At 34.7% G+C, this 25000-nt stretch overlaps 1 protein-coding gene and 3 long non-coding RNA genes across 4 annotated transcripts; 1 reads left to right on the top strand and 3 right to left on the bottom strand.

Annotated features, from left to right (window-relative positions):
- Nucleotides 1-966: 966 nt before the first annotated feature.
- Nucleotides 967-1987, bottom strand: LOC129760392 (uncharacterized). The gene is made up of 3 exons (XM_055758040.1): nucleotides 1462-1987; nucleotides 1187-1299; nucleotides 967-1105 (listed from the first exon to the last, which is right to left on the bottom strand). The coding sequence occupies exons 1-3, from the start codon at nucleotides 1574-1576 to the stop codon at nucleotides 989-991; spliced, it is 345 nt and encodes a 114-aa protein (XP_055614015.1). The 5' UTR covers nucleotides 1577-1987; the 3' UTR covers nucleotides 967-988.
- A 10954-nt stretch (nucleotides 1988-12941) lies between these two features.
- On the bottom strand, nucleotides 12942-15330 carry LOC129760394 (uncharacterized). The gene is made up of 4 exons (XR_008740332.1): nucleotides 14961-15330; nucleotides 14503-14892; nucleotides 14222-14432; nucleotides 12942-13176 (listed from the first exon to the last, which is right to left on the bottom strand). It is a non-coding gene; the product is annotated as an uncharacterized LOC129760394 (long non-coding RNA).
- A 4619-nt stretch (nucleotides 15331-19949) lies between these two features.
- On the bottom strand, nucleotides 19950-20821 carry LOC129760395 (uncharacterized). Its single transcript, XR_008740333.1, has 3 exons — nucleotides 20533-20821; nucleotides 20152-20394; nucleotides 19950-20059 (listed from the first exon to the last, which is right to left on the bottom strand). It is a non-coding gene; the product is annotated as an uncharacterized LOC129760395 (long non-coding RNA).
- A 2110-nt stretch (nucleotides 20822-22931) lies between these two features.
- LOC129760391 (uncharacterized) lies at nucleotides 22932-23412 on the top strand. Its single transcript, XR_008740331.1, has 3 exons — nucleotides 22932-23062; nucleotides 23128-23231; nucleotides 23299-23412. It is a non-coding gene; the product is annotated as an uncharacterized LOC129760391 (long non-coding RNA).
- Nucleotides 23413-25000: the final 1588 nt, after the last annotated feature.

Here is a 25000-nt window from a genome sequence, read left to right as displayed (position 1 = left end):
TCTACCAAATCAATCGTAAAAAAGTTGGGCATCAAAATGCTGAATCTTTAATTATCATTTTTCAAATCAGGTTTCTTTACGAAACGTTTGTTGGACAATTTGTCCACCATGATTTTAGAAAAAAAAACCCAAGTAACCATAAGCACTAATGATTTGCCAAAATGCTATACACAGAAAAAAATTTTGACGATTACGTGTCACTGAAAACTGCAACCTTTAAAATAAATCACCTGTAATTAACAAAACCTGTAATTTTAAATTGTTTTACTTGAAAGTTAACAGAGATTCATTTATTATTACAGTAATTTTACAGGAAATATTTTTTGCTGTGCAGGAGGCAGCAATAGAGGAAGAATTCTTTATATTTGAAATGGTAATGATCACAAATTTGCACTATTACTGCACAATTTGATATATTTATTGATATACAATAAATTGGCACAGTTTTATCTCCCTGAGCACTGGTTTCTCTAATTTTAACTCAAATTTACTCATTTTTCCGCACAAATGGACACAATTTCAATCATTGGCTGCACAATTTACACCCAAAATTACAAACATGACAAAAACAACATATATTATACAAAAAAAACAAAAAAGTGCTAAATGTGTCTAAAAAGATATTTAGATCGACCATTTCGAAATTTCAACGTAGCTGAAGTTGTAAAATTTTTTAAGTGCATCAAATTGACGTACTGATCAGTGTTCAACTGAAATGTCTGTAAACCAGGTGTTAAAAAGGTTCAGAAATGTCTTTATAAGCATCATCAACACTAAAATATAAAAGCGATAAACGTTATATTCTGTTCGATTGCAACTTGAATAAGTTTCCAGATACCATCAAGAAATGTAAACATTTTTTTTTTAATTAAGCATTTCATCTAATAATCATTGAATTTATGAAGAGCAAGGTAGTTCGTAAGTGTTCAAATTCAACTGCATTTTATGCTCACAGAAACGATGACATCTACTACCCATTAACTTCCAGCTAAATAGACGAATACTTACTCGGTTTACAGTCACACACCCAATCGCTTTCTTGATCCCCAGGGTACAAGAATTCATTGTCTTGGCACACCTTCGGAATGAAGACTGGCTTTCGATTCTGCAAATGTCGTTATCGCCGTTTTAAATATATTATCATCCGGCTAACAGTGTTAGCACATTCATTGTTGATAATACTTACATTAGCGTTCTGCTTAGATTCGATCGCCGACGGTTCAGCAGGGTAGGCGAAAATTTCATCTTTACTGTTGTTCCGAGGTACTTGAGTTGATTCCTTCACTTTGATGCCCGGTTCTACAAAAATATCAGCGCTGTTAGTGAAGCCAAACTTAAGCTATGATTGATTGTAAAAACTAGTAAAACCGGTGAAGTTGAAGGTCTTCGTTGTTTTGTACAAGCCGAAAGATTACTTCATCAGGGTACAAAATTCTACTACTTAACGTGATGTGCTCTTACCCGAAAACTGCCCATAATTGTCCTTCACGTTTTGTGGGGCAGACTCAACTTGACGAGAACTGATAACGACTAGGCTAATTACTAGAAAAAGCAGCACTTTAACGCTCGGGATCATCGCGAAAACTGGACTGAGCAGCAACCTTCACCAGACTGGTTTGATTTCAACTAAAGCGACGAGGGCTTCTGATGTGATGACTCCAGCAAGTTCACGAGTTCTGTTTGGGGTTTTCCCCAATCACAAACTCTCAAACTCGCTCTGTGCGGCGACAAACGATGACGACAACAGCAGCGACAACTACGTTTTGATATTAATTGCTACCGGTGTTTTCGGTATCAGAAGATTTGGTGTGGCAACGATAGCCACGAACAGAAACTTGCTTTGAATTTTGGTATCACCGGAACCGGTCACTGGCTCTTTTGATAGTTTTTAAAAGCTATTTCCGCTTCGCTCAGTACACGTCTTGATGTGATCGATTTCAGCATTTAACTGTTCGTTGTGATCGCTCGCGGTTCTCTAGCGAGAAATAAGAACACAACGTAGGTACTCACTCCGGCTTCATCATTATCAGCTCCACTTATTTGGGAGAAACTTTATAAAGTGCTAATATTGTTGTCTTCCACTCTAAGAGAAGATCATTTTGAAAATCACATCGAATCATGAAAACACAAAATGATAAGAGATATTGAAACGGAATCAACTTGTTAAAATGTGTAGTTCAACAAGAAAGGTTTTACCCGAAACGTAACGTCACTCTAGCAGCATCTCACATCAATTCAACTAATGTGGAAACCACATGCCAAAGTTTGTACCATAACTCCAAGCTTTAAGACATTTCTAGCGCCAGGCAATGTGTGGAAACCGCAGAGGTTCTCAGCACAAACTTCAAAGATGCTAAGTTAGAAGCGATCTGGGACTTTTTTTTGTCAGATAGAAAAACAACATTAAATTTTTTACAAAAAAACTACGTATGCAAACTGCAAGTTTTGATGAATCGCTGTCTAGGTCGCCAGTCAACTGGATCCTAAACCTGGAACTAAGTGCATCGCCAACATCTTCAAAAGGTAATAGAAATCGAGATTCGGAACATAAATTGAGGTAGATTGGGCACACGCTACGAAACAATTTGAACAAAGATTGGAGTCCTTATGAACATGGAGATGGACATCTAAAAAGGGGCGGGAAGCAAAACTAACTGATGACGAGAATCTCAACTAACAATAAGTGAAGACTCCTTCACATAAAAGCAGTTACTTCCAGAGCCCAAGGAGGTGTTTCATACGAAGACTGCATTTCGATTAGAGTTATGATAAAGAAATGGGGCAGAGGCTTCAAAAATGGGCTAACGTTTTTAAGGGTGTTGATCATCTCTGTTAATTAGGCTTCAATATGTTCGACCTCCCCGACTCATTAACATTGAAGAATAGCACCTTTAAAAAGGTAAGCCCATTTTTGAAGACTTATAACATTTTTATCTTAACCCTAGTCGAAATGCAGTCTTCGGATGAAATATTCGGATTGAAATACAATGCCTAAGATCAATTTAAGCCTGCAGCGCATAACATTTCAAAGGTTTTGAATTTCCCATACATATTTGGGGCAGTCTAATGTATACCATGATAGTTTAACCTGCGGTAAAATTGTAATTAAATCTTTTTTTCAGGAAAAACATTCCAATTTTAGAGAAATCCGCTTCCAGAAGACCTTTGCCGTGGAGTCATTAAATTTATGTATGTATCCGTAGATCGGAGAGTGACAAAATGTTTTCAAAAGTCCCATCGAAAAGTAATGAATAAGAATAATAATGACATGACCAAATTCAACAATAAAAATAAACCATGGAAAAAACATTTTTGGTATCATAGTTAAAACAATAGCAGTATAGCAAAATTCATTATTTTCTTGTAGAAAATTGGACGCAGTTTTAACCATAAACTTAACAGTTTTGAACTTTTCAGCGTATGGGAAATCGTCATTTTTTCATGATCACGCTGCATAACAATACCCCTTTTTCATGGTTATTTTCGCCAAAACGATTAAATGTATGGTCTGAAACTATGAATTTCACAGCGAGGTAAAATTTACCTGAATCGAAGTTGCAAAAAAGGTAGGGGAAAACTGTACGAGACGCTCCAGTTGAGCATAATCGCTATTTACAGCGATACCAATCATCTAAGAAGCAAATTGAAAGTTTACGACGATTCAGGAATCAGAATTATCGTATTATCAAAAAGAAAAAAAATGTGATAAAAACACGATTTTGATTATATTTTTGTAAAAAAACTTAAACAGCTGTGGAGTCCCGGGTCTAGACCTTATTAAGATCCAAATCCAGACTGCCGCACAACTGACTTGATTGCTTACTACACTCTACAAAGGTCAGTTGTGCTATCGATTGCTAAACATCGTCGGTTGAGTTGGGCTCTCATATATTGTCTGTATGGTCTGTATGGTGTGAGCGCAAAGACGATTTATATCAAGATACCACAACAGCCAGAAAACAAATCGCGGGGTAGAACGCCAAAACTAGTGGTTCTGTCCACTACCATACCGCAAGGGTAGTAAGAAATGAAACAATGATTATAAGGAATGTAATGATTAAAACATAAAACTTTTAATAACATGTTCATCGAATTTTGGTAAACTAACTATACTTTAGCAAAAAATCATTTTCTAATGCTAAACTTATCGAAAATTTCGCTTTTCAAAATACACTTTTTCATAGCCTTAGGGGAGAGTGGGGATACTTGATCCCCTTTCCTTATTTTCACCATATCTTTCTGGAAAAATTTAGCAACTCGCCGTCTTTGACATTTTCTGACAGCTTGTAACTTCAAGTTTCTATGCTCCAAAAATTAGATCGATACTTGAACCCGTTGATGAACTAGAAGCATTTTCGTGGGAGTAAAAAAAAAATGCGATTTTTCTGAAGTTAGGGGAGACTTGATCCCCTATTGAAGAAGACTTGATCTTTTATTCAGGAAGCCCTAATCCTTGTATAAAAATCAAACAAAACCCCAAGAAAGAATGTTAATTGACTGTTTTGGTCATGTTTGTTCTCATTTCACAATTTATAGCAGACATATGAAGAAAATTCTATAACTTTGTCTCAACGCTATTACCATTGCATACTTAAAGGCGCTATTTTTTATAATTAAGAGAAAATTAATAATTTTTGCTCTTTTCTTCAGACAATTGTTAGATGAATATTAGTTTTTGGATAAATATTAGTAATTTCGTAATCAGCAATCATAACGATCAATTCAGAAGAAGAATATGTCGTTTGTAAGAGGGATCAATTGTACCCAATCTAGGGGATCAATTGTACCCATAATCAACATTTTAGAAAACTTTTTCTGAAAAAAGTTGAGAGTTTTCCATTGCTTTGAAAATATGGCATTATGAAGTTCATTTTACGCTCGAACGATTGATACATTGGAACAAATATTTTTTTCATAATTTTTCCATGTAAGGAACATTTTAAAGTGATGAAAAAAGATCTTCAAGTTACATTTTGTGAAATTTTTCAAACAAAGTTCAATTTCCCAAACAATTATTTTGTTAAAATTTTTTAAACTACAAGCATTGTTATTTTGCTCATTTTGGCACATTTTTCTAGAACATTTGATCTTTGTAAGACATTCCAGTTTCGAGATATAGCTAAGGAATCAAGTATCCCCAGGGATCAAGTATCCTCATTCTCCCCTATAGGTAAAACGCCTTCAGGTAGGCAATGAAATTCAATTTCTTGACTGATATCGCGGCAAACATGGCGGCAGATAATTTATTCGAGTCGAATATTGGTGCACCTTTTTAACTCGAACAAGGACGAAATTTGTTAAAATTATGCATTGATATCGTAATTTGGGCGTCACCAAATAAAAACAATGACATTTTGTTTGGACATTTGGGGTTTCTCAAAAGTTAACAGCATTCAAAAATTGAGCCTGAAACACGTGGTCTTGTGGGCATTCTGCCCCAATTTTGATATGATTGATTTTAGTTAAAATTCATATGAACCCAATTAAGCAACCAAAAGTCACATATTTACTTGAATAGAGGCATTGGAAGTTACATTTTGGCTGACAAAGAGAATAAACTGCCAAATTCCCTTAAGTGAACTTTATGTACTCATTAATGAACTTGAAAGTTGCAAAAGTGATTAATATGTGCGTTGCATGTGACTTGTTTTGTCCACTTCCCATGAGTGAACTATAAGACTATGATCATTTAATATCCGGGCAGTTACAAATGTGTGTATTTTAAAAACTATTCATTTGATCGAAAAACTTTCTATGGAGGAAATAAAGGTGTTAATATGACATTTAATGTAAAAATATAAAAAAAAATGTTTATCAAAAAATGATTTCAAGAAATACTCTAACTTTTTCATAAAATCTCTTTTTTATCTTTGCACACTTTTTTAGGTAATGTATTGATTTATTTTTTTACCACAGAAGCAAAACCTTTGCAAAATAATGATATTTTACACGAACTCACCTAGAAAAAGCAATTGGAATCTGGTTGGAACCTTTTCATCAGTAGGCATCTCGAAGAATTTGATATCTTAAATCCGGTTTTAACATAATTTTTTTTGTCTATCAGAACACATCTGTCATATTGCGTAAAAACCGGATGCAAAGATTGCGATCTTTGGAACTGATCATTATTAGTTATTTACTTGGTGTCTACTAGTCAGGCAACATTTTTTGCCTGCCGAAAATTGATGTTTTGCATTATTTAAGGAGTCTGCATTCAGTTATCCCCAATAACCATAGACTTTTTACCATATTTAAGATCAAGGGTTGCACTCCGATGGTTGGTTTGAACTCCTTGTGGATCCTAGAGTGGCTCCTTATACTTCTGAACCATTTGGTCCGAAAAAAATTTAAAAAAATCAACAGTTCATGAGCTTTCAAGTCAACAATGAAGAATTTTCGAGGCGCAAAATGCATTAAAGGAGCAAATTTGTGCAACATTATTTTTACCATGTCTTTTTGCATCGTAAATATCTCAAACACACGTTAACTTAAAAATCTATCAAAAATAGGCAAGATAGTCCTTTTCATAACCAACACAACGCTACTAAAGTTTTGCATGTCCGAGATCTATTAACGTAGCTATCACCGAAATAAAGTGCCCGGATACTAAATGATCATAGCCTTATGTACTCATTAACGAACTTGAAAGTTGCAAAAGTGATCTATACGTACATTATACGGGACTTAAGTCACATAAAGGGCACAAAAGTGCTCAATACGGGATTTGGTAAGTCACATAAAGGGCACAAAAGTGCTCAAAACGGGATTTAGTAAGTCACAAAAAGTGCATTGATGTGCTTTCAAAATCAAATCACCACTTCGAGTTTTAGTTTCAGTTAGAACAACATCTAGGCGTGGTCTTATGGTAGCGTGTTCGATTCTCACCACGAAGGTCGGGGTTCGATCCCCAAGCCGGGCAAGTTTTTTTTTCAATAAGTAATTTAGTAATTGAATGACCATTCTGGTGGCATATATGTAGGAAATGTAGCAAAGAAGAAATTGAGCAATTTGTCGAGTTTGAAATCCGGCGCGTGGCATCATGGCGGCACCGGTACAGAACACAGTAAATAATCAAGAGAAGGTGATAAGAACCAACGGTTCAGTTGAGATAGAGAGAAATTTTTTTTGCTAATTTTGCGATTTTTTGGAAGCTGAATGAAGAGGCCGCTGGAAGCTGAATAGAAAATCATTAAGACTTGTTTTGAAACTTTAAAGTATCAATAAAAACTTAAATTTTGAGCTGCATAGAACATACTTCATATCAATGATGGGGCTGAGTAAGCGTTTTTGTACCTGTTTTATGGGACTTTTGGTTGCTTGGGTACCTTAGTTTTGTCTTTTGACTCTCTTTCCATATCACTTTAATACTCGATTAAAATAATGAAACCTTGGTGATGTCTTGTTTTGTTATCTTAAAAAAAACAAACCATAGTTTTCATTTTGCTTTCAATGCCTTTTTAAGGTATTGGTTTGGCATCATCTTTCGGCATATTGAAGTATCAATGAAATCTAATTGTGCCACCGGGAAAAAATGCGACACTATACATAAATATAATGCTATCAATTTGGCATTGATTGTTGCTATCGATTCAGGCATCAAAGTCTGCTCGGGAATACGTAAGCTTTTTAGAGGGATCTCTAAATTGGACCTTGGGACGAATGGGGGGAATGGGAATGGGTATGTATCGATAATTCAATAATCTGAAAAGTCTTCTTTTTTCAAAGCCACTCCTGTTAATTTCCGGATGGATGAAGAATTCCAAAGCACGAGCCAATCGTGTCTCCTGTTTACGTGCTAATCATTCACTTATGCTTGGTTCAATGAGTATACAATATACATAGGTACATGTATGTGCCCGATCAAAAACAGATTCCATCGGTACTTTCGCAAAACTCATGCAACGCAAAGAACCATAATTTGCGGGATCCCCATTCAGTGTAGGAAAAAAAGCTGAATGGTTGCGATAAGCTCGATTGTTTTTATTTACGATTCCGTAGGAAAATAATTCTTTTCTGTTGAAAAAATCTCTCTTCTCAACTAATCGAATGAGCTTAATATTCACCAAAAAGGAGAGGTGTGAAAGGGAAACGACAACGAATGGGTTCGCCGTCGTATGTTTCAAAACCTGATTCACAAAAACTGTGTAGTCATTGTACTCCCACGGCACTCCACCCGAATTGAGGAGTTGAGATGAGCCGATCCGGTCCTTAGATGTTTTCACGTCATACATCAACTATGACGTCAGTAAAACAGTCTTCGGTTTGTCTGGCTCACTCATCTATTTCCTTGGTATCGTTTTTCAAGTGCTTCATTGCTAAAGCTCTCAACGAACTTCGCCCAAACTCACTAATTATTCAGAACCCGGAAAAAAACTAACGACCGAAATTGTAAAAGGTAGCGGTTCCTTTTTAAAGCGTATTGGTTTATTCGGAGTGTTGGCCTTTGTTGGCACTGGGGCACCACCAATTGCTGTGATCGTGTTTGTTGCCAGGTCAACGCTGAGCCAGTGGAATAAACAAATACGCTATCAGATTGTTGAGTATTTACGTTAATTTTATTGTTCATACACTTGCATTTTGAATTAAAAAAAAAACTAAAGCCATACCATTTCAAGAGAAATTTATACCGGAACAAATTTCAAATTCTTATTATGTTACTCGGAGTTGAAACATTACGAGGGGGATAGAAAAAACTCTACACTCAGAAAAATACTATTATGTATGCCATAAGATTCTCTTATGAAGTGGCGCCATAAGAAAAATTTATGAAATTCATAAGATTGTCTTATGACGGGAATGAATTCTGAAGATGAACGCCTACTTCAATAAGAGATTGTTGCTTTTCATAAGAGATTCTTATGGAAACAGGGAATCACTTTCTAATAAGAAAAACTCTAGATATTTTATGCTGAAAGCATTACTTTACTTTATTGTTTGCCAAATTTGTTTAAAATTAAATCATTGATGGTCACCATCAGCAGCGCATCAACAGACGGCTCCATCAAAGTTTTTTTTTTGCCGCATCTTAATCTTCGTCCTTTCGTTTTTTTGCCGATCAGCTTGCTGAAAAGTAAACAATTAATGTATATTAGTTTACTAATATATTAAACGTCCACATCAATCAATCAAACTTACCATTCCGGAGATAAAAATAACATTTAACATTGAAGGAAAACTATAATAACTATGAACTGGCGATTGCTTCGTACTGTGATGATGAAAAAAAAAACTGATGCAATGAATGAATGTGTTCATTATCTTTTCACAATGCCATTTCTTCTATTTTTCATAAGAACATCGTATGAAAATTGAAAGAATTTTATAAGACTCTTATGAAACATTATTTTACACTCTAAAAAGCGTTTCATAAGATGCATCTTATGAAAATTATAATAAGAATTCGCCTGAGTGTAGGTAACAGCTTTTTTGGTGCCTATATTTAAATAACTAATTTTTGCATCCTGCATTCAAATCATTCGTCATATATTGTCTCCTAGTAGTGCCGATATAACATGTGGACATTTTGAGATGTATTAGGTTTGAGTATAACCGTTTGTTGATGAATGATATAAAATAATAAAACTAAATTCAACTTCAAATTCAAGGATTCAGATCTTCAAGATATTTGATCTTTGAAGATCTTGCCTTAAGTATCAAAAATATAACATTAAGAAAAAAAATTAATTTTACAATTTTTGGAAATTTGAACAGTAGATACACATTAGAACTATTTTTGATATCTTTCTAGAAACATATGAATTCATTCAACAAAACGATTTAACTATGCTTTAAAAAATATCAAAGATACTATTTTTTAAAATCTTATTTAAAATTCCGCCAAAACTCTCGTATTTTGCCAAACTGGGAAAAATTTACAAAAAAAAACTTTAATAACTTTTCACTAAGAAGTCAAAATTTCTCGCGATCTTCGGAAAAGTTGATCATGGAATCAAAACCTTTTTTTTAATCTTTGTAATGGTAAATAGTTTTGCCAAAAAATGCACACATTTATTTCATGAATTTTTACCTATTTTCAAAAGTTATCTCGAAAACAAAACATCTAACTACATATTTGGAATCAACACTTCCATTTTTATCTTCCATATTATCTCTTAAATTCTTTGTACCTTGTAAAACGTGAATTTTGTTTCCTTTTGTGTAATTCTAAAAATAATAAATTGTGGGTAATAAATTAAGCGAAAGCTTCCATGTAACAAAACTCCTTGCTATCTACATTGCACATAATCGGAACCATATGCCGAAAAATTAAGAAAAATAAGGAAAAGAAAAATGATAAATTCTCATCTCTCAAAGTTTTTTTTTTGCTTTTATAGAGTAGTTACTTGAATTTTCGTGCAATTAAACGACTTTCTAATGAAATACTTTAAACTTAGTTTATTCCTCGTTCCAATTTTTTAGGAAAATCGTAGGTAGTGGGGAGCAAAACTAAATTCGATACCTATTTGATCCAACCTTATTTAGTTTAGCACCTTCAGTTGTGTTTCAAGTTCTGGCGGGGCTTTTCCCATGTCTCAACGTTGCCAATTATTTTCGTTGTTTTCAACCGAGATTTACCATAATCGTACTTAGCTTGCTGATCATGTGTGACAATAATCAAATACCACAAGTGCACTTTTCAAGTTGGGCATAGATATGTGTCTCGAGCATACAGTTACTAGTAAGATTACTAGAGTTAGAGTACTAGAGTTAGATTATTGTTTCGTGATCAGACACTAAAGATGTCTACTTGGTAACTGGACAAAAATTGAAAAACAGATAAAAACCTTTAAGGCATGCTCAGTTTGGTAAAATTTGTAAACCTGTTCAATCCAAAACTCCTTTAAAGACTAAAAAAGTAGAATTAATGATCATTCGAATGAAACAAAATTTGATACTTGTTCACTGGTCGGTGATTTAATCAAATATACTTATGACGTTTGAGAGCTTTTTTTTTATTCTTTTTTCTGTTTTCCAGCCCTGCATTATAGAGGCATAATGAGAACCGCCCCCCCCCCCCCCCCCCCCGGGGCAGTATAACCACCATTAATCGGGGCACGATGAGCATTTTCTGCCGTAGAATCTAACAACGAATTTAACTCGATGAAGTCAACTCAATTATAGAGCTACAGCTTGACAGATTTCATCTGACAATTTGGCCTAGTGGTAAGTTCTCGGAAAGGTAACTCAGAGGACTCAAGTTCGATTCCTGGTCGAGGAGAGTTTTTATCAATTTATTATTCATAACAGTAGTCAAGCAATACCTCTCTAGGCACCCAGCAATGATGTCAATTGAATTTATTGTTTTCAATGCCATAAGGCATACCGTAAACTGGGGGAACTTTGATCAACATGAATTTTTTGCAGATAATCATCATTAACTAAGTATAAAGTTAAAATATCTGAAATCTGTTTACTACGTTTGAAAGCCTATAAATTGAGTTACAAATAAGCTAAATTTGGTTTTTTATTAGTGTAGGGATGAGATGAAGAATATACCGATGAGATGAAGAATATACAGAAAATAAATCAAATTTAATGTAGGGATGAGATGAAGAATATACAGATAAGATGGAGAATATACAGAAAATAAATCAAATTTAATTAGGAATAAAATAAAATAATAGTTGTATTCGGCAACACTGTAGATGAATAAAATAAAGTAAATTTCTATGAGAACATTTGCTATTTTGGCAGCACTTGACAAACAATCAAAACAAAGTCAGTCATTGATCTATTCTTGCGAGCGACAGACGTGTTTAGGTGAATCTCTGAATTGAGATTCGTAAAATCACGACAATGGCGTGGTTGGTAGAATAAGCAAAAATAGCGCAGACATTTAAGGCTGCTGCTGCTGATTGTTTTGATCTGGCCTTCCGGTGGAAATAAGACGGAATTGCCCCTGAAAAGCGCAGATATTTAAGGCTGCTGCTGCTGATTGTTTTGATCTGGCCTTTTTATATTACTTAAAATATAAGATTTTTTATATTACTTAAAATTTAATTTAAAAATCTTAAAATATCTGGTTTTTTGGAGGCTCACAAACAAACATCTCTCCTGATCAAATTTAAGCATTTAGGAGCAGGAGGAGGGTTGTTTAATTTGAAAATTCAACTTTTTTCTTTGTTTAGGTTTAGTTTAAGTGTTAGTTTTATGGTCATTTTATGTTAATTTTTCGATATTAAAAAAGAAACGGTCATATTCCATGAAAATGCCCTTATATAAAAATGGCTATAAACCCTATCAAATGGTCAAGTTTGAAGTACAAAATAACATGTTAACAGTGCGAGGACTTAGGGAATTGCATAAAGGTAAAATTTCATTTGTTTTTCAGGCCAAAAAATATTGAGAAATGTTTATAATTTTGCCTCTAAATGTATGCAACAACATTGCCCACACACTATTAATTTTTTGGTGTAATTTTATGTCAAATTGGATGCACAAAATTGAAGCATCACTTTTGACATAAAATTATACTATAGAAAACAGAAACGCTTAAAGCCATAAGATCTCTAACTTTAATTGTAGGACATATTCGACACAATATTAAATCATCAATGATGTAAATTTATGTCAAATAAGACGCACAAAAGGAAAGCATCGTTTTTGACATAAATTTAGATTTTTACAGAAATAACAGTGCGTTTTGTAAAATTTTGGTGACAAGCTTCCGGAAACATAAATTTCTAGAGAAATACATTTTAATGGACAAAAATTTTGGTAAAGTTTCACAGTTTGCCAAAATTACTGGTTATTAAACGTTATTTGAAACTAAAATAATGTTTAAAGTTAAACTGTAAAATTTTACAAAAATGTATGTCCATAAAAATGCATTTCTCTAAGAATTTGTGCCCCCAGAAGCTTATGAAAATTAATTTACCTGAAACATTTGGATTGGTAATGTGGAAGAAATGTATTTCTATTTGTAGATATTATATCGTTGATTTTATTGGTTGAATACATACATACATTCAAGCTTTTACTACCCAATATTATTTTTTCACATTAGGAATAAGGGAAATTTAATCTTTTTGTTACAGTTTGGTGTTGAATATAGCTACCACCTTCATTGATTGGGTATTTTAAAGACACATTGCGTAACCGAACAGCCAACGAACATTTATCCAGAACCTCTTACGACGTCACTTTATCTTTGAGAACAAGCATGCCGATTACGCCCTATTGGAAGAAACGAAATGTCATTATTATTTTGATTGCCATCAGAAGGTTCTTGTGTTTGGTAAAGTTCGATATGGGTTGTACATATCTTCGAAAATTCGTGCAAAGCAATTTTTTTGCTCGACTCTCAACTTCGTCGGTGAATAACGAAAGTCCAAGGCCAATGCAATCTATGAAACCAACCTTCTGGCGTTTTCATTTCCAAGCGGATAGCTAACCTCTCGATGAACTCAGTTTCATCGATTTTTTTTCAGTTTCATCGTATCTTATACACACCCGAATGACCCGGGTCTCTAATAAATTAAAATAATAATAATCGTATCTTATGCCGTGTTTGTTTATTCCGAGTGTTGCCCTAGGCTTGCACTGGTGCACCACTGAGTGCTGTCATATTGTTCGTTTATTCGGACAGTGTTGCACTGCCATCGGGCGGTAGTGTCCCAAAAATTTTGTCAGTGTTGCAAGAGAGCGTGTAAGTGAGTGAAGTAGCAATACACTGACGACGATTTGTGTTTGTTTTTATCGAGTGAAGTGCATTACTGAACAAGGGGAGAAACAAATAGGGTATTAGTAAGCAACACATAAAAATTGTACGTGTGCGACAGTGTTCGTTTTGAAAAGTTTAAACAAAATGACGGGTCCTACGAAAGAAAGCTAATATCATTTTAAAGGTGTGTTTAAAATAGGTAGGTACTTCATACTATTGGGTACCTATGTTTTCATTTAATCTTCGTAGCTTATAGATTCAGTGCATTAACTCAAATTTAATGCATGAAAAAATAAAAAGAAATGCAAGGCTTATCAAGAATCGATGAATAGACGAACATCGTGCTTTCAGTTAAAGAATACGCCTGAAGGTTGACTATACTCAAACAAAAACGAATCACGCCAGAAAATTATGGTCGTTCAACATGCTGTACTGAATTACGCCAAAATGTTGGCTTCAACGAGGCATATGCGTTTAGGTTGGTCAGGTGGTCGGCCTAAAAAAATTGATCAGCCCGATCTCAGATTTCTTGAAAACTATCACTTAACAATTACATACCTGGAGTACCAAATTGCGCTGAGTGGCTGGAAACCTCTGATGTCGAAAAAGTTACTTTCGCCATCTTCTCCGTCATAACTTTAATGATCATTTGTCTCCCGGTGCATGAGTTTCAATATGGGATAGGTTTCACAGAAATCGAGAATTCTCCGTGAGTTTCGAATTAAGTAGAAACTATGAAATGCTGGATCACACCATACTAATCAAACAACTGAAAAAAAAAACAAAGAAAATCAGCATGCGGATTTTTTTTTTAATTTCACTCTGTAACCTATACTTACCTCTACGACGCTGACGTTACCTAGGTTGCTAATATGGTTCGGGCGGCAGGCTTTGAGACATTTCTCCTGACCGGGTCGTAATAACTAAATGAAAGACCTGTGACTCGGGTACCACAAGTAATGCCAATTGTGAACGAGACTTGAATTTTGTCTCGTTTTCCGGAAACGGATAACGGAAGCGCTTTGAACCGGTTGGGCGGTTTCTTTTTGTAGGGAATACTTTTTCCAGTGCTTTAATTCGTTCCTAGTACTAAATAGTACACGTGATACTACTACAACTGTTGACGAATTTGTTGAGCTGATCCTGAGCGATCAGTATGCTGGTATCTCTGGGGTCTCCGGGTACATCACCTATCTGGTTCGGGTCTGACGATGCTGGTCCGGATGGTGCTGACGAATGAAAAGCAAATGCTGTGGAGCTGCGGTTTAGCAAATGAAATTGGATGAGGTAATCTCACTTTTTGGAACAACTGTTTTTGCATTGCGAGCTGTGGCGTAGGAATACCCATTAAGCCCATTTGGACCGCTAGGACCACCGGGCCTTGTTGCAGCTGCTGAGAAAACGCTAAACCCTAGTCGTGGCCCGCCGCATCCTTGCTGTTGCAGGTTTGGTTTCATTCCTTGTTGCTGGTCTGGAAACATTCCCCCTTGGGCGTAACCTCCAACGTCCATCTGCTGCTGAGGATTCGAACGTGAACGACACTGCTGTGCGGATGGTATGTTTGTCATCGCAGCGAGAGATTTGCATGTGTTATCGCGAGCCGAGTTTGCGTTTTGCGACGAATTTATTTGAAAACTTCCGATCCGAAAAACGTAAACAAAACATTTGTTGCAATTTTTACACACTAACATCTTTCACCATCGAATTGCGTTTCTCGCACATAAATTTACATCATTTATGATATAAATTTGAGATTGAGATCTAATTTTCACTGTTTCGGCCTAATTTAGAGCTTCGCGCATGAAATTTCGATGTCAAACGATGTAAAATTAGATACTTTCCAATTTAGATCGAATAAAATTAGATGTTTAAGCGTTTCTGGCTCGTGTAATTTTCAAAAATTTTTGGTGTGCATTTTTTGAGAATATTTGTTTTTGAAAGAAAACGTTGAAAAATTCAATTGAGTCCAAACAAAAAATTACTGTTTTCGATGCTTGAGCCTTCTGTGCTAAATGGCATCGAAACAATAATTTTGAAGATGTTGAGATACGTAAAAACCGTAGTGATCAAAGTTACCCCGAAACTCGAAGTCTGGTTTTGTAACAAACATTTAATTATAACCACCAATGTCGTTTGAATTTACTGCAATCAATGATCATGTTTAATACGCATCAGTAAGTGTTTTTAAGCTGTTTTTTTAAGCTACATTACGAAAAAGCAACCTCTTCCGAAATATTCAAAAATGAATGAAAAAGGTGATCAAAGTTCCCCCAGTTTACGGTACCCCTGTTAAACAACTACACACCAGAAACAAAAAAATTTCAGTACAAAATATTCAATTTGCCCATACAAACCTAAAAGCTCAAATTTACTCATGTAAACGCTTCTTTAAAAGTCTGCAAAAAATCATGTATGAGTTTTGAACCAAAAAGAAGCTTTTAAGACCCCAGGGTTTGAGAAAATCATACATAACCCCAAATAGACTCAGTCTAATGCAACAATCAAAATATTCAATCATGAATGGTAAATGAAAAATAAATTCACCTTGATCAGGAATCGAACTCGAGTCCTCTGAGTTATATGTTCCTCTCCGACACCTTACCACTAGGTCAACTCGTCAGATGAAATCTGTCAAGCTGTAGCTTTATAATTGAGTTGACTTCATCAAGTTGTGTTCGCTGCTAGATTCTCCAGCAGAAAATGCTCATCATGCCCCAATCAATGGTGCTCTGTTCGCCCCGAGTCAACAAGTTTAAGTAAAACGCATTTTAAATTGATTATAGTGAAAAATGAAAACTTCAATGAACATGAAACTTGAGGAACATGTGTACATCATGTAGCAGGGGGTACATTATACACAGCAAAAATTATTTCCTGTAAAATTACGCAGATGTCCTGTAACAAAAAGGAGCAGGACATTTACCGATATTTTACAGGTCGAATACATGATTACGTGACATTTAATTTTTAGTGCACAACTTTTTTACAGGACATTTGCTGTAATAATAAATGAATCTTCGTTAACTTTCAAGGAAAACAATTTAAAATTACAGGTTTTGTTAATTATAGGTGATTTATTTTGAAGGTTGCAGTTTTCAGTGACACGTAATAGTAAAAAAAAAATTCTGTGTAGATCAAGATGATCCTTAGAGCTTATTGGCCTGTGCTCAAAAATTATAATATTTTTGTCACCTGAGAACCTTGTTGGTTTTATTTGCATATTTCTGTATAATGTAAAAGAATATTGCTACTTTTTTGAAAAATTAATAGTATAAGAACTACGCAACTGTTCTTCAAGAACATTAATTCAAGAAAATACGTACCTCCGTAGAAAAGAGGAGTGCTCACTTCGCCCCGGGTGCTCGTTATGCCCATATCTCCCCTGTAGCATACAGAACCTTAGTTTGGCCTGTCACCTTTTCACTAGTGAGTAGTGGTGTGATGAGTGAATGTTTCGCTCCAGCCGCTCCAACCAGATGCTCTAAAACTCAACTGATAAGGAAACTTTTATAGAAAACGTGCTACCTGTTCACAATCTCCCAGATTTTGTGTATTGCCATGCGATCGCTCAAGATCAGCTCTCAGAAAGCAAGAACATTTAGGAAGGCTGTCCAGATTTTGGAGACATATTTGCAAGGACTGACCCATCGTTACATGCAATTGATCGTCTTTTTTTTACCACGAAAGTTTATGGTGCTTTCAATTTCGAGAATTAGTTATCTAGCATCATAATATGTGATAATATGTTATTATTTTCTTAACAACAACGTCTAGGACCCTTCACCCTACATGAACAAACAAAACGATCGCTTCGAGAGCAGCGAGATTAGGAACATCGCTGAGAGAAATAAATCCATCTTCCATCGATCGTTTCCGATTTCCATTGGACGGTTCAGTATCTCTGAATCGAATCGGCGCGATGGATCACAAGTTCGAGTTCGCTTTATATTTCGTTGGCATTGGTTTGCTCCTGATAGTAACCTGCAATGCTGGCGACAATCCAATTGCATTCCAGGAAGATGCCGACAGCAATCCGTATCGCCAAAACGAGCGGGTAAGTCCCTTCCCTAAGAGGAGTTGTATGATCGGCACCCTACTTTCGGTCCAGTTCTTCGAACAAGACCTTGTACATACAGTTGACCTGAACAGACGAGCCGCTAAACCAGTTTTCCATTATCTGCTCATCCATAGATTGCAATTCTCAAAGTAACAGTGTTCTTAAGCCTAGTCCACACTAGGCAACATGAACAGCGATTTTTATTATGAGACGAACTTTGTTGTCTGTTGTTGTTGTTGGAAACCTGAGACGGTCTCAGTGTCTCCCGAAGAAAATGGAGGACGCTGAGACCGTCTCGAGACGAACCGTCTCCTAGTGTGGACTAGGCTTTACACTTCTCGGCATGTTTATAGATGTGTTTTCTAGTGCCAAAATGAATTAAGTACCGAACTGCATTCAGATTAAATTAACTATGATGCATAGTTCCTCAAGCCATATTAACCAAAAAAATAAAATGAACATATTTGCATGAAGCCACCATTATCCAAAAAAAAAACTTGTCTCGAAAACAGTAATGTCTAGATGTGAGTCATCTTCGGCCAACGATGCATAAATATAATATCAAGAATGAAGACTGTTAGAAGTCAACCATTGTTTGCGAAACTTTATCAGCTGGAGCAGGAGTTCGTAAAGTATGTAGAACTCAATTACTGATACATACTTAAAAAATGTATATGTGAGCGTAGTAAAGCTTAGTTCTTTTAGAAATGGGACAGTTACGAATGCGTGTATCTCCAAAACCATTCGTTTGATCGAAATACTTTCTATGAAGAAAATCAAGGTAATGTTATGATATCTATATTATGAAAAAAAATATTTATCGTTTTTTGTAAGAGAAATTTCTACTTTTTGCTTGGTATCTCCCACTGGCCGGCGCACACTTTTTTCAGTCATGATATTGATCAGTTTTTCAAACTTATACTTCGTCAAATCTATATTTTAGGAGGCTTCACCCTCCTTCTTCAATTTCTGATACTTTTCGGTCCAATACTTCTTTTTTGAAAGAAGCTGAAAGCAATTTAATGGATAGAGTTGTTTCAAAATGAACAAATTTGATCATTTTGAGCACATTTTTAGCGTTTTTCTGCAGGAAAAATCTGACAATAACGAAGTAAAACCATCATGAGATTGAACTTGAAGTATAATCGGTTAGTATAAATTGTAGGATGTTAATGGTACAAACAAGATAACCCTTTTTAGGCTTTAAAAACAGCGAAAACCAAAGTTTTTTTTTTGATATTTTTTGTTTTTTGTTTCACAGGAGCAGAGTTTTGACAAATAATTATAATTTTATACAAAATAACCAGCAAATACATACTTTAATATACTTGGGACCTTGCCACGAGCAAACATGGTACAGGATTCAAACGCTGGAATTTGTTTAAAATTGGGTATTTCATAAGTTTTATCCTTCATTAGAAATCATCTGTCCCATGCCTCAGTACCGGGTATACCAGGGTGGCCAGAACTTTTTCATTTTGAAATCCCCGTTTTTTTTCCCGGTTTTCCCGGACAAACATTCAAGGTTATCGAGATTTTGATTGTCCATTTTCGTCGGCATATAGCACAATTTTCAACTTATTTAATTGATGTGGTTGTTTCATTGCACTCAAATAATTGAGCACTTAGACAAATTAGATTCTATTTTAAGGTTTTCATCGATTTATATACATCATAGAAAAACATCCTTCATAAAATAGGTTTTGAATCATGTTTTCAAAAAATTTATAAATGGTGTGTCAAACAGGACTTTTCGGTAAATCATTCGTCATGTGACTTTCTATCATTTTTAATGTGTTACAAATATCAATTGTGTTACTGCATTTCACAAAGTCCACGTCTCTTGAATTCAAAATTGTTCTAAGGGTGTTCATTGAACACTTTTCAATCATGTAATGTCACAGTAAATTCAGTTAAATTTTTCTGACGTTTTACAGTCAGTATACATTTACATACACACAAAATTTCCGAGGCCGAAAATTAGAAAAATTTTGCTCAAATTTGACCAGCTAAAATCTTAGCAATCAATTTAGCAATTTATTTTTACTAAAATTTTAGCAAAATAACAAAATGTGTCCTGACTGAATGTTTACTAATTTTCAAGCAAACAAAAACCTTTATTTGCTAAAGTTTTAGCAAAATTTATTTTTCTAACGTTAGCTCGAATTTGAGTGAAATCCAAAATTAAATTATTTTTAATGAAGGGTTTTCATTTTCAAAAAATTAAAAAGTGAGATTTGATTTTTTTTAATCTTCTTTTTTATTATCGTTCGCATCACTCTGCGGGTTTCCAAAAGTGTATTCCATCATCGCGGTTATTAAATCTTCACCACTGAAATCTGAAAAACAGAAATAATTAAGTTTAGTGCATTTCATATTTAGAAGAATAGAAATAAAACTATAATAGCTAGACAGTCTATTTTTTTGTTACCTGATAGTAAAAACACTGACCACCAAACAGGTCAACAACACACACAACCCGGCGGAACCACTACTGCTGCTTCCGGGTTCGGTTTTGCGCTTCACCATTTCTCCTCCTTTCTCGGTATCGCGTACCGGTATGTGCAGCGTTAGGATTCCGCTATTTTTCCACTAGTTACCGAACCGGTAACCGTTCCGCTTGAGGAAGAATGGCTACTTCTGCAGCATTCCCTCCCACGAGATGCTGTTGATCCTGGAAAAGTTCGGAAACCTGATTAGTCGATGCCGATGCCGATGTCGATGCCGAAGGTATCGGAAGCTTTCTAAATTTTCTCTATTTTTCCTTTTAATTGCATCTACCAGCATTGTATGTACTACCAGTACAACTTACCTAATCCAAATTCTAACCAAACGACGAAAAACTGAGGAGCAGAACAAAAATGTTTTACCCGCGCGCGGTGCAAAATGAAAACAAGAATAATCTAACAGGTTCCCGCCTGTGTCGCCTTTCTAAAATTTGAGCACTTAAAGAACGCGGTTTGGGCACAGGCTAAAAGTTTGAGTCCATGCTACTATAAATGCTAAAATTAGTAGTAAATTAGTTAATTTTACTCAAATTGAGCAAAAGTCACGACAATTTGGGAAAGTGCTAACTCGACAGTAAAAAAAAATTTTTGCTAATGGAAAGTAACAGCTCATTTTTGCTAAGTGGAGCCTCGAAAGTTTTGTGTGAGTATACCGTCTCACGACATAACTTGACAGTCAGTATACAGTGTAATATATTTTTTTTAAACATTTATCATACTGATTCACAGAGGGTTGTTTATAATTGCCCATGTTTTCCAAAACACGGGGCAATCATGAACACTTATTTTTAGGCATTGTTTGATTCTCTTAACTTATCTTTAATGTTTAAAACATCAATAACCGTAAAGATATTGAAAATAAACTTAACCTGGGTAATTATGAACAGATATGAGAACAAAAAAGAATGATCTTTGATCATGATAACTTTAGTTGACCCTACCATTTTCCGTAGAACTTGTCTTCTGTTTAAGCTAAGATTTAAAAATATATTCTTCAGAATTCAGTACAAATTTTTTATAAGCTTAGCTTATGCTTAGCTTAATTGACTACTCACATCCACCTTAAATCATTGAACGTGAAATGCAACATGCAATATAATCTCAATCAGTAGTTCTTTATAAGCTTTGTGAAACTTTAAATGTATTTTTATCGATATTAAAATAAAACAAACGCATTTCAAATTCCATGATCGCAGGCGTGGCTCAGTAGAACTAATTCCACATCGCCAATGGTTGCTACTCCGTGATTGACCGAGGCCATCAATTCTGTCCAGAGGTCAAATGAATGGTATCTGGGATTGACAGCACACTCACAATGAACAAAACTGATGCTCTCTCTTTAAACATCAATAACGGCGCCGGCCACGTCCTAGTAGTCAATGGATAGAAGGAAAATAGAGAAAGGGATTGAAAGAATAATATTTCATGCTTTAGGACCGAGGTTACCTCTGCATCCAAGCAAATCAATTTTTGTTTGGATTGGGTAAAAAGGATATGACCAGGAAACACTTTTGACTAGTGTTATGTAATCAGAGTTAAATTCTATTCTCCTAAGCTCCTGTTATTTGGTTTTAAAACCGTTCATTTCAGATGAGGTTTTTTTTTAATAACTACATAATCAAAGTTTATCAGAAATCAAAATGATGAGGCCTTATTGATCCTTATTTTCAAATAATGATGAATTCTCAGCATGATGGTTTTTTTTACACTGGTTTTTGAATATAAAGTTAAGACACTGATAACTGATGTACAAGCTCGAACAAAAAATCTTCAAAAACTTGTGTAAAATTTCCAGTGCTCTCTTTTAAAGAAGCCGTTAAAAAGTGACGAAAAACAGTGCCATCTATTGCTTGATTTGTAACTTTTGAACGGCGCAACAGATGGCACTGTTTCTAGATAGCTCTTTTGCAAGTAAGAATTTTTCGAGAGGGCGAAATGGTGTTTGAACTCATTAATAAATAAATTTAAATACAATTAGATGAATTGCTCTATGTATATAATTAGATGAACTAAGAATAAATTTCAGCTGAGAAAAATGGCATCATTACAATATTGTCACTAGAGAGACTGACGAAATGACAAATATACAAGTTTGAATTATAAAAACCAGAAACGTATTCATAATTTCAAATGCTATCATTTAACCAAGCCGAATCAACTTTTGAAGTACCTGATTCTTGGAAGAGCGCAATTGTATATGATCTCAAAAATTAATAAACTAACATCGTAGAAAAATGGACGGCTTCAATATATTCACAGCAAGGTAAATTCATCTGGTTTATTTTACCTCGATTCTTTTTACTATAGAGGCTAACTAACAACTTTGAACAAGCCAGACGAACCAGTTATTTTATCCAGTTGAGCTTAAAATAACAATCCAACGAAGAAATACATATATATTAAGTGCTTCATGCTAGTTTGAAGCAATTCGAAAAACAGCATTAAGCGTAAAATTTTGATAATGCAAATCAGAAATGTGTAACGAATCTTCAACATCAATTTGATCGAAACTCGTCAAATAGATACGACCTTTTCATAATTGACTAAAAGTTTGTTGTTTTGTTTTGTTTACATTTCATTTTCTTCTTGACAGTTCTCTCTGGTGTCCTTCACGCTAACTTTCGGCTACCCCTTAAAGGCGTAAAATTGACCCGTTATTGAGAACCTTCGTGATCTGTCAAATAACGGGTCACTTTATCGGATCAAAATTACCCTTTATTTCGAAAAGCTTGAGTCCAGCCATAAAGGGTAGTCTTGGAACTTTGTAAATTTTTGAATTTTATTTGCGCTTGTGAAAATTTACCTCTGCAAGGGGAACTGGATGAGGAGGATTCGGTAAGTTTTTTTTCAACGAATTTATTCTCAATCATACAAATATAAATAAAAATATTTCCCAACAGATTCCCACGGAGCCAATTGAAGGAAAACTGCGAAAAATTATGTGGGAGCTGCGGATTCGTGAAAAATTAAGCAACGTCTCTTCCAATCTTTGGATGGTTGTAAGGTAAGCTCAAACAAAATAATTATATTAATAGTAAAACCAAATAATATAAAATTTGAATGACTTTCAGAATTCGATTCCGTCATCATGATGAAGGTCCAACTTTGTGTATTCCCACAAGCAGCCAAATAGGGACAATGAAAGATACGCAAACGATTTATAAAAATTTTGCTTGTGATACTTAGTTGCAAAATAAATAACTATTATCATTAAAATGTTGGTTTTGTTTTGATTTCCTTGCATGAAACATGATTGACCCTGTCACTTGAAACTGCTCACATCCCGCAATCGAGCTCTTTCCAAATAAGGGGTAATTTTGACCCGCTACAAGCGTTATCATGCTGAGTACCCCTTAAAGGGTAAAGGGACTTTATCCCGAAAAAGGAGTTCTCCCAGTCTTATTGAATAACGGGTCAAAAGTATTCGTTAAGGGGTAGCCAAAAGTTAGCGTGTTGGAGACATCTGGTGGCTCAACCAAAAAACATAAAATTGATTCAAAACGGTCGTCGGGACTTTACACACTTTTCAAGGCTTAGCTTGTACATCAGTTCATCAGTGGTTAAGATGCAAAAATAAATTCAACGTAAGGCCCCAAATATCTTACATCTAATTCCCAAAACTTGTTAACCGGTATGAAATTACGACAACTCTTAGTCTTTCCGCCATTTCTATTAATTTGATCTCAAAATTTTTATGGTTTTGGGTTTTGGGTTTGGGTCACTATGAAAATTTAAGTTTTACTAGAGTTTGTACAGATTCGATGAAAAACTTGTATAGTATGTAAAGATGTCAAAATATATTGTCAAATCAGCTTGTCATATTTTTGTAAAAAAATGAATAATTTTAGAAATGCTCTAGTTATTTGAACTGAAAATTCGTTAAAATATAGAAAATCGTGAATAAGACAGGGCTGCACTTTAATCGTTTGAAAGATATTGAACTTTTCATGGAAGCGTGAATATTTGGTACCCAAAATCAATTCAAAAGAATCAGTAAGGTTTGTAAACGAAAAAAGATAGAAAATGGGATGAATGAAAAGGAAACTAAATTTTCACTTCTAACAAGAAAAAGCAAATCAAATGCATTACGTTTAACCCGTCTTAGTTGAAAAAAAAAAGAAAGTGTACTTATCCTTGAATGAAACAACTGCTTTCCTAAAATCTTCATCCATCTTCCTGAGTAACTAATCCTGAGCGTGAAATGGACATCATGGGAGACCAAGGAATATTCAAAGGAGGTAGTGCCGAGGCAGCCTTGCTTTAGTATTAGTACCGCCTGTGACGTCACTGTTGCCAATAATCCTTAAATTTATCTGAAAATTTTTCCTTTTTTGTTAGCAATTAAAAAAATTTGAAAATTTTTTCAACTTTGAAGGCACACATTTCTAGAAATATTATTGTTCTTCAAGACAGGTACTAAAAAAGTTGAATGTAGTAGTTGTTTTGCTTTAATTCAGACGATTGAAGTTGCTGAGGCATCCTAACTCAAATTGACAAAACTTGATAATTTGTTCAAAATTTTGCTTATAAATGTTGAAATCAGTTAGGTTTGAATCGTTGATAAAATAAAATAACCAAAAATAGTATTTTTCGAATCCAACCACAATCTTGTATGGAATTTAGTAAACCAAAGTTGCAATGGTTTTATTGGTGTTAATTTTTCTAAATTAGAAATTCATATGGTACACCATGTTAGATTCAAATCATGACAATGAGGTGCACTGCCATAAACTACCAATCAGACCTTTTGAAAGGGGAAAATTATTATTTTTG

Source organism: Uranotaenia lowii, unplaced genomic scaffold (assembly GCF_029784155.1).
Source record: "Uranotaenia lowii strain MFRU-FL unplaced genomic scaffold, ASM2978415v1 HiC_scaffold_599, whole genome shotgun sequence".
Lineage (NCBI taxonomy): Eukaryota > Metazoa > Arthropoda > Insecta > Diptera > Culicidae > Uranotaenia > Uranotaenia lowii.
Note: the sequence above shows the minus strand (reverse complement) of the source record. Positions and strands in the feature narration are given on the sequence as shown.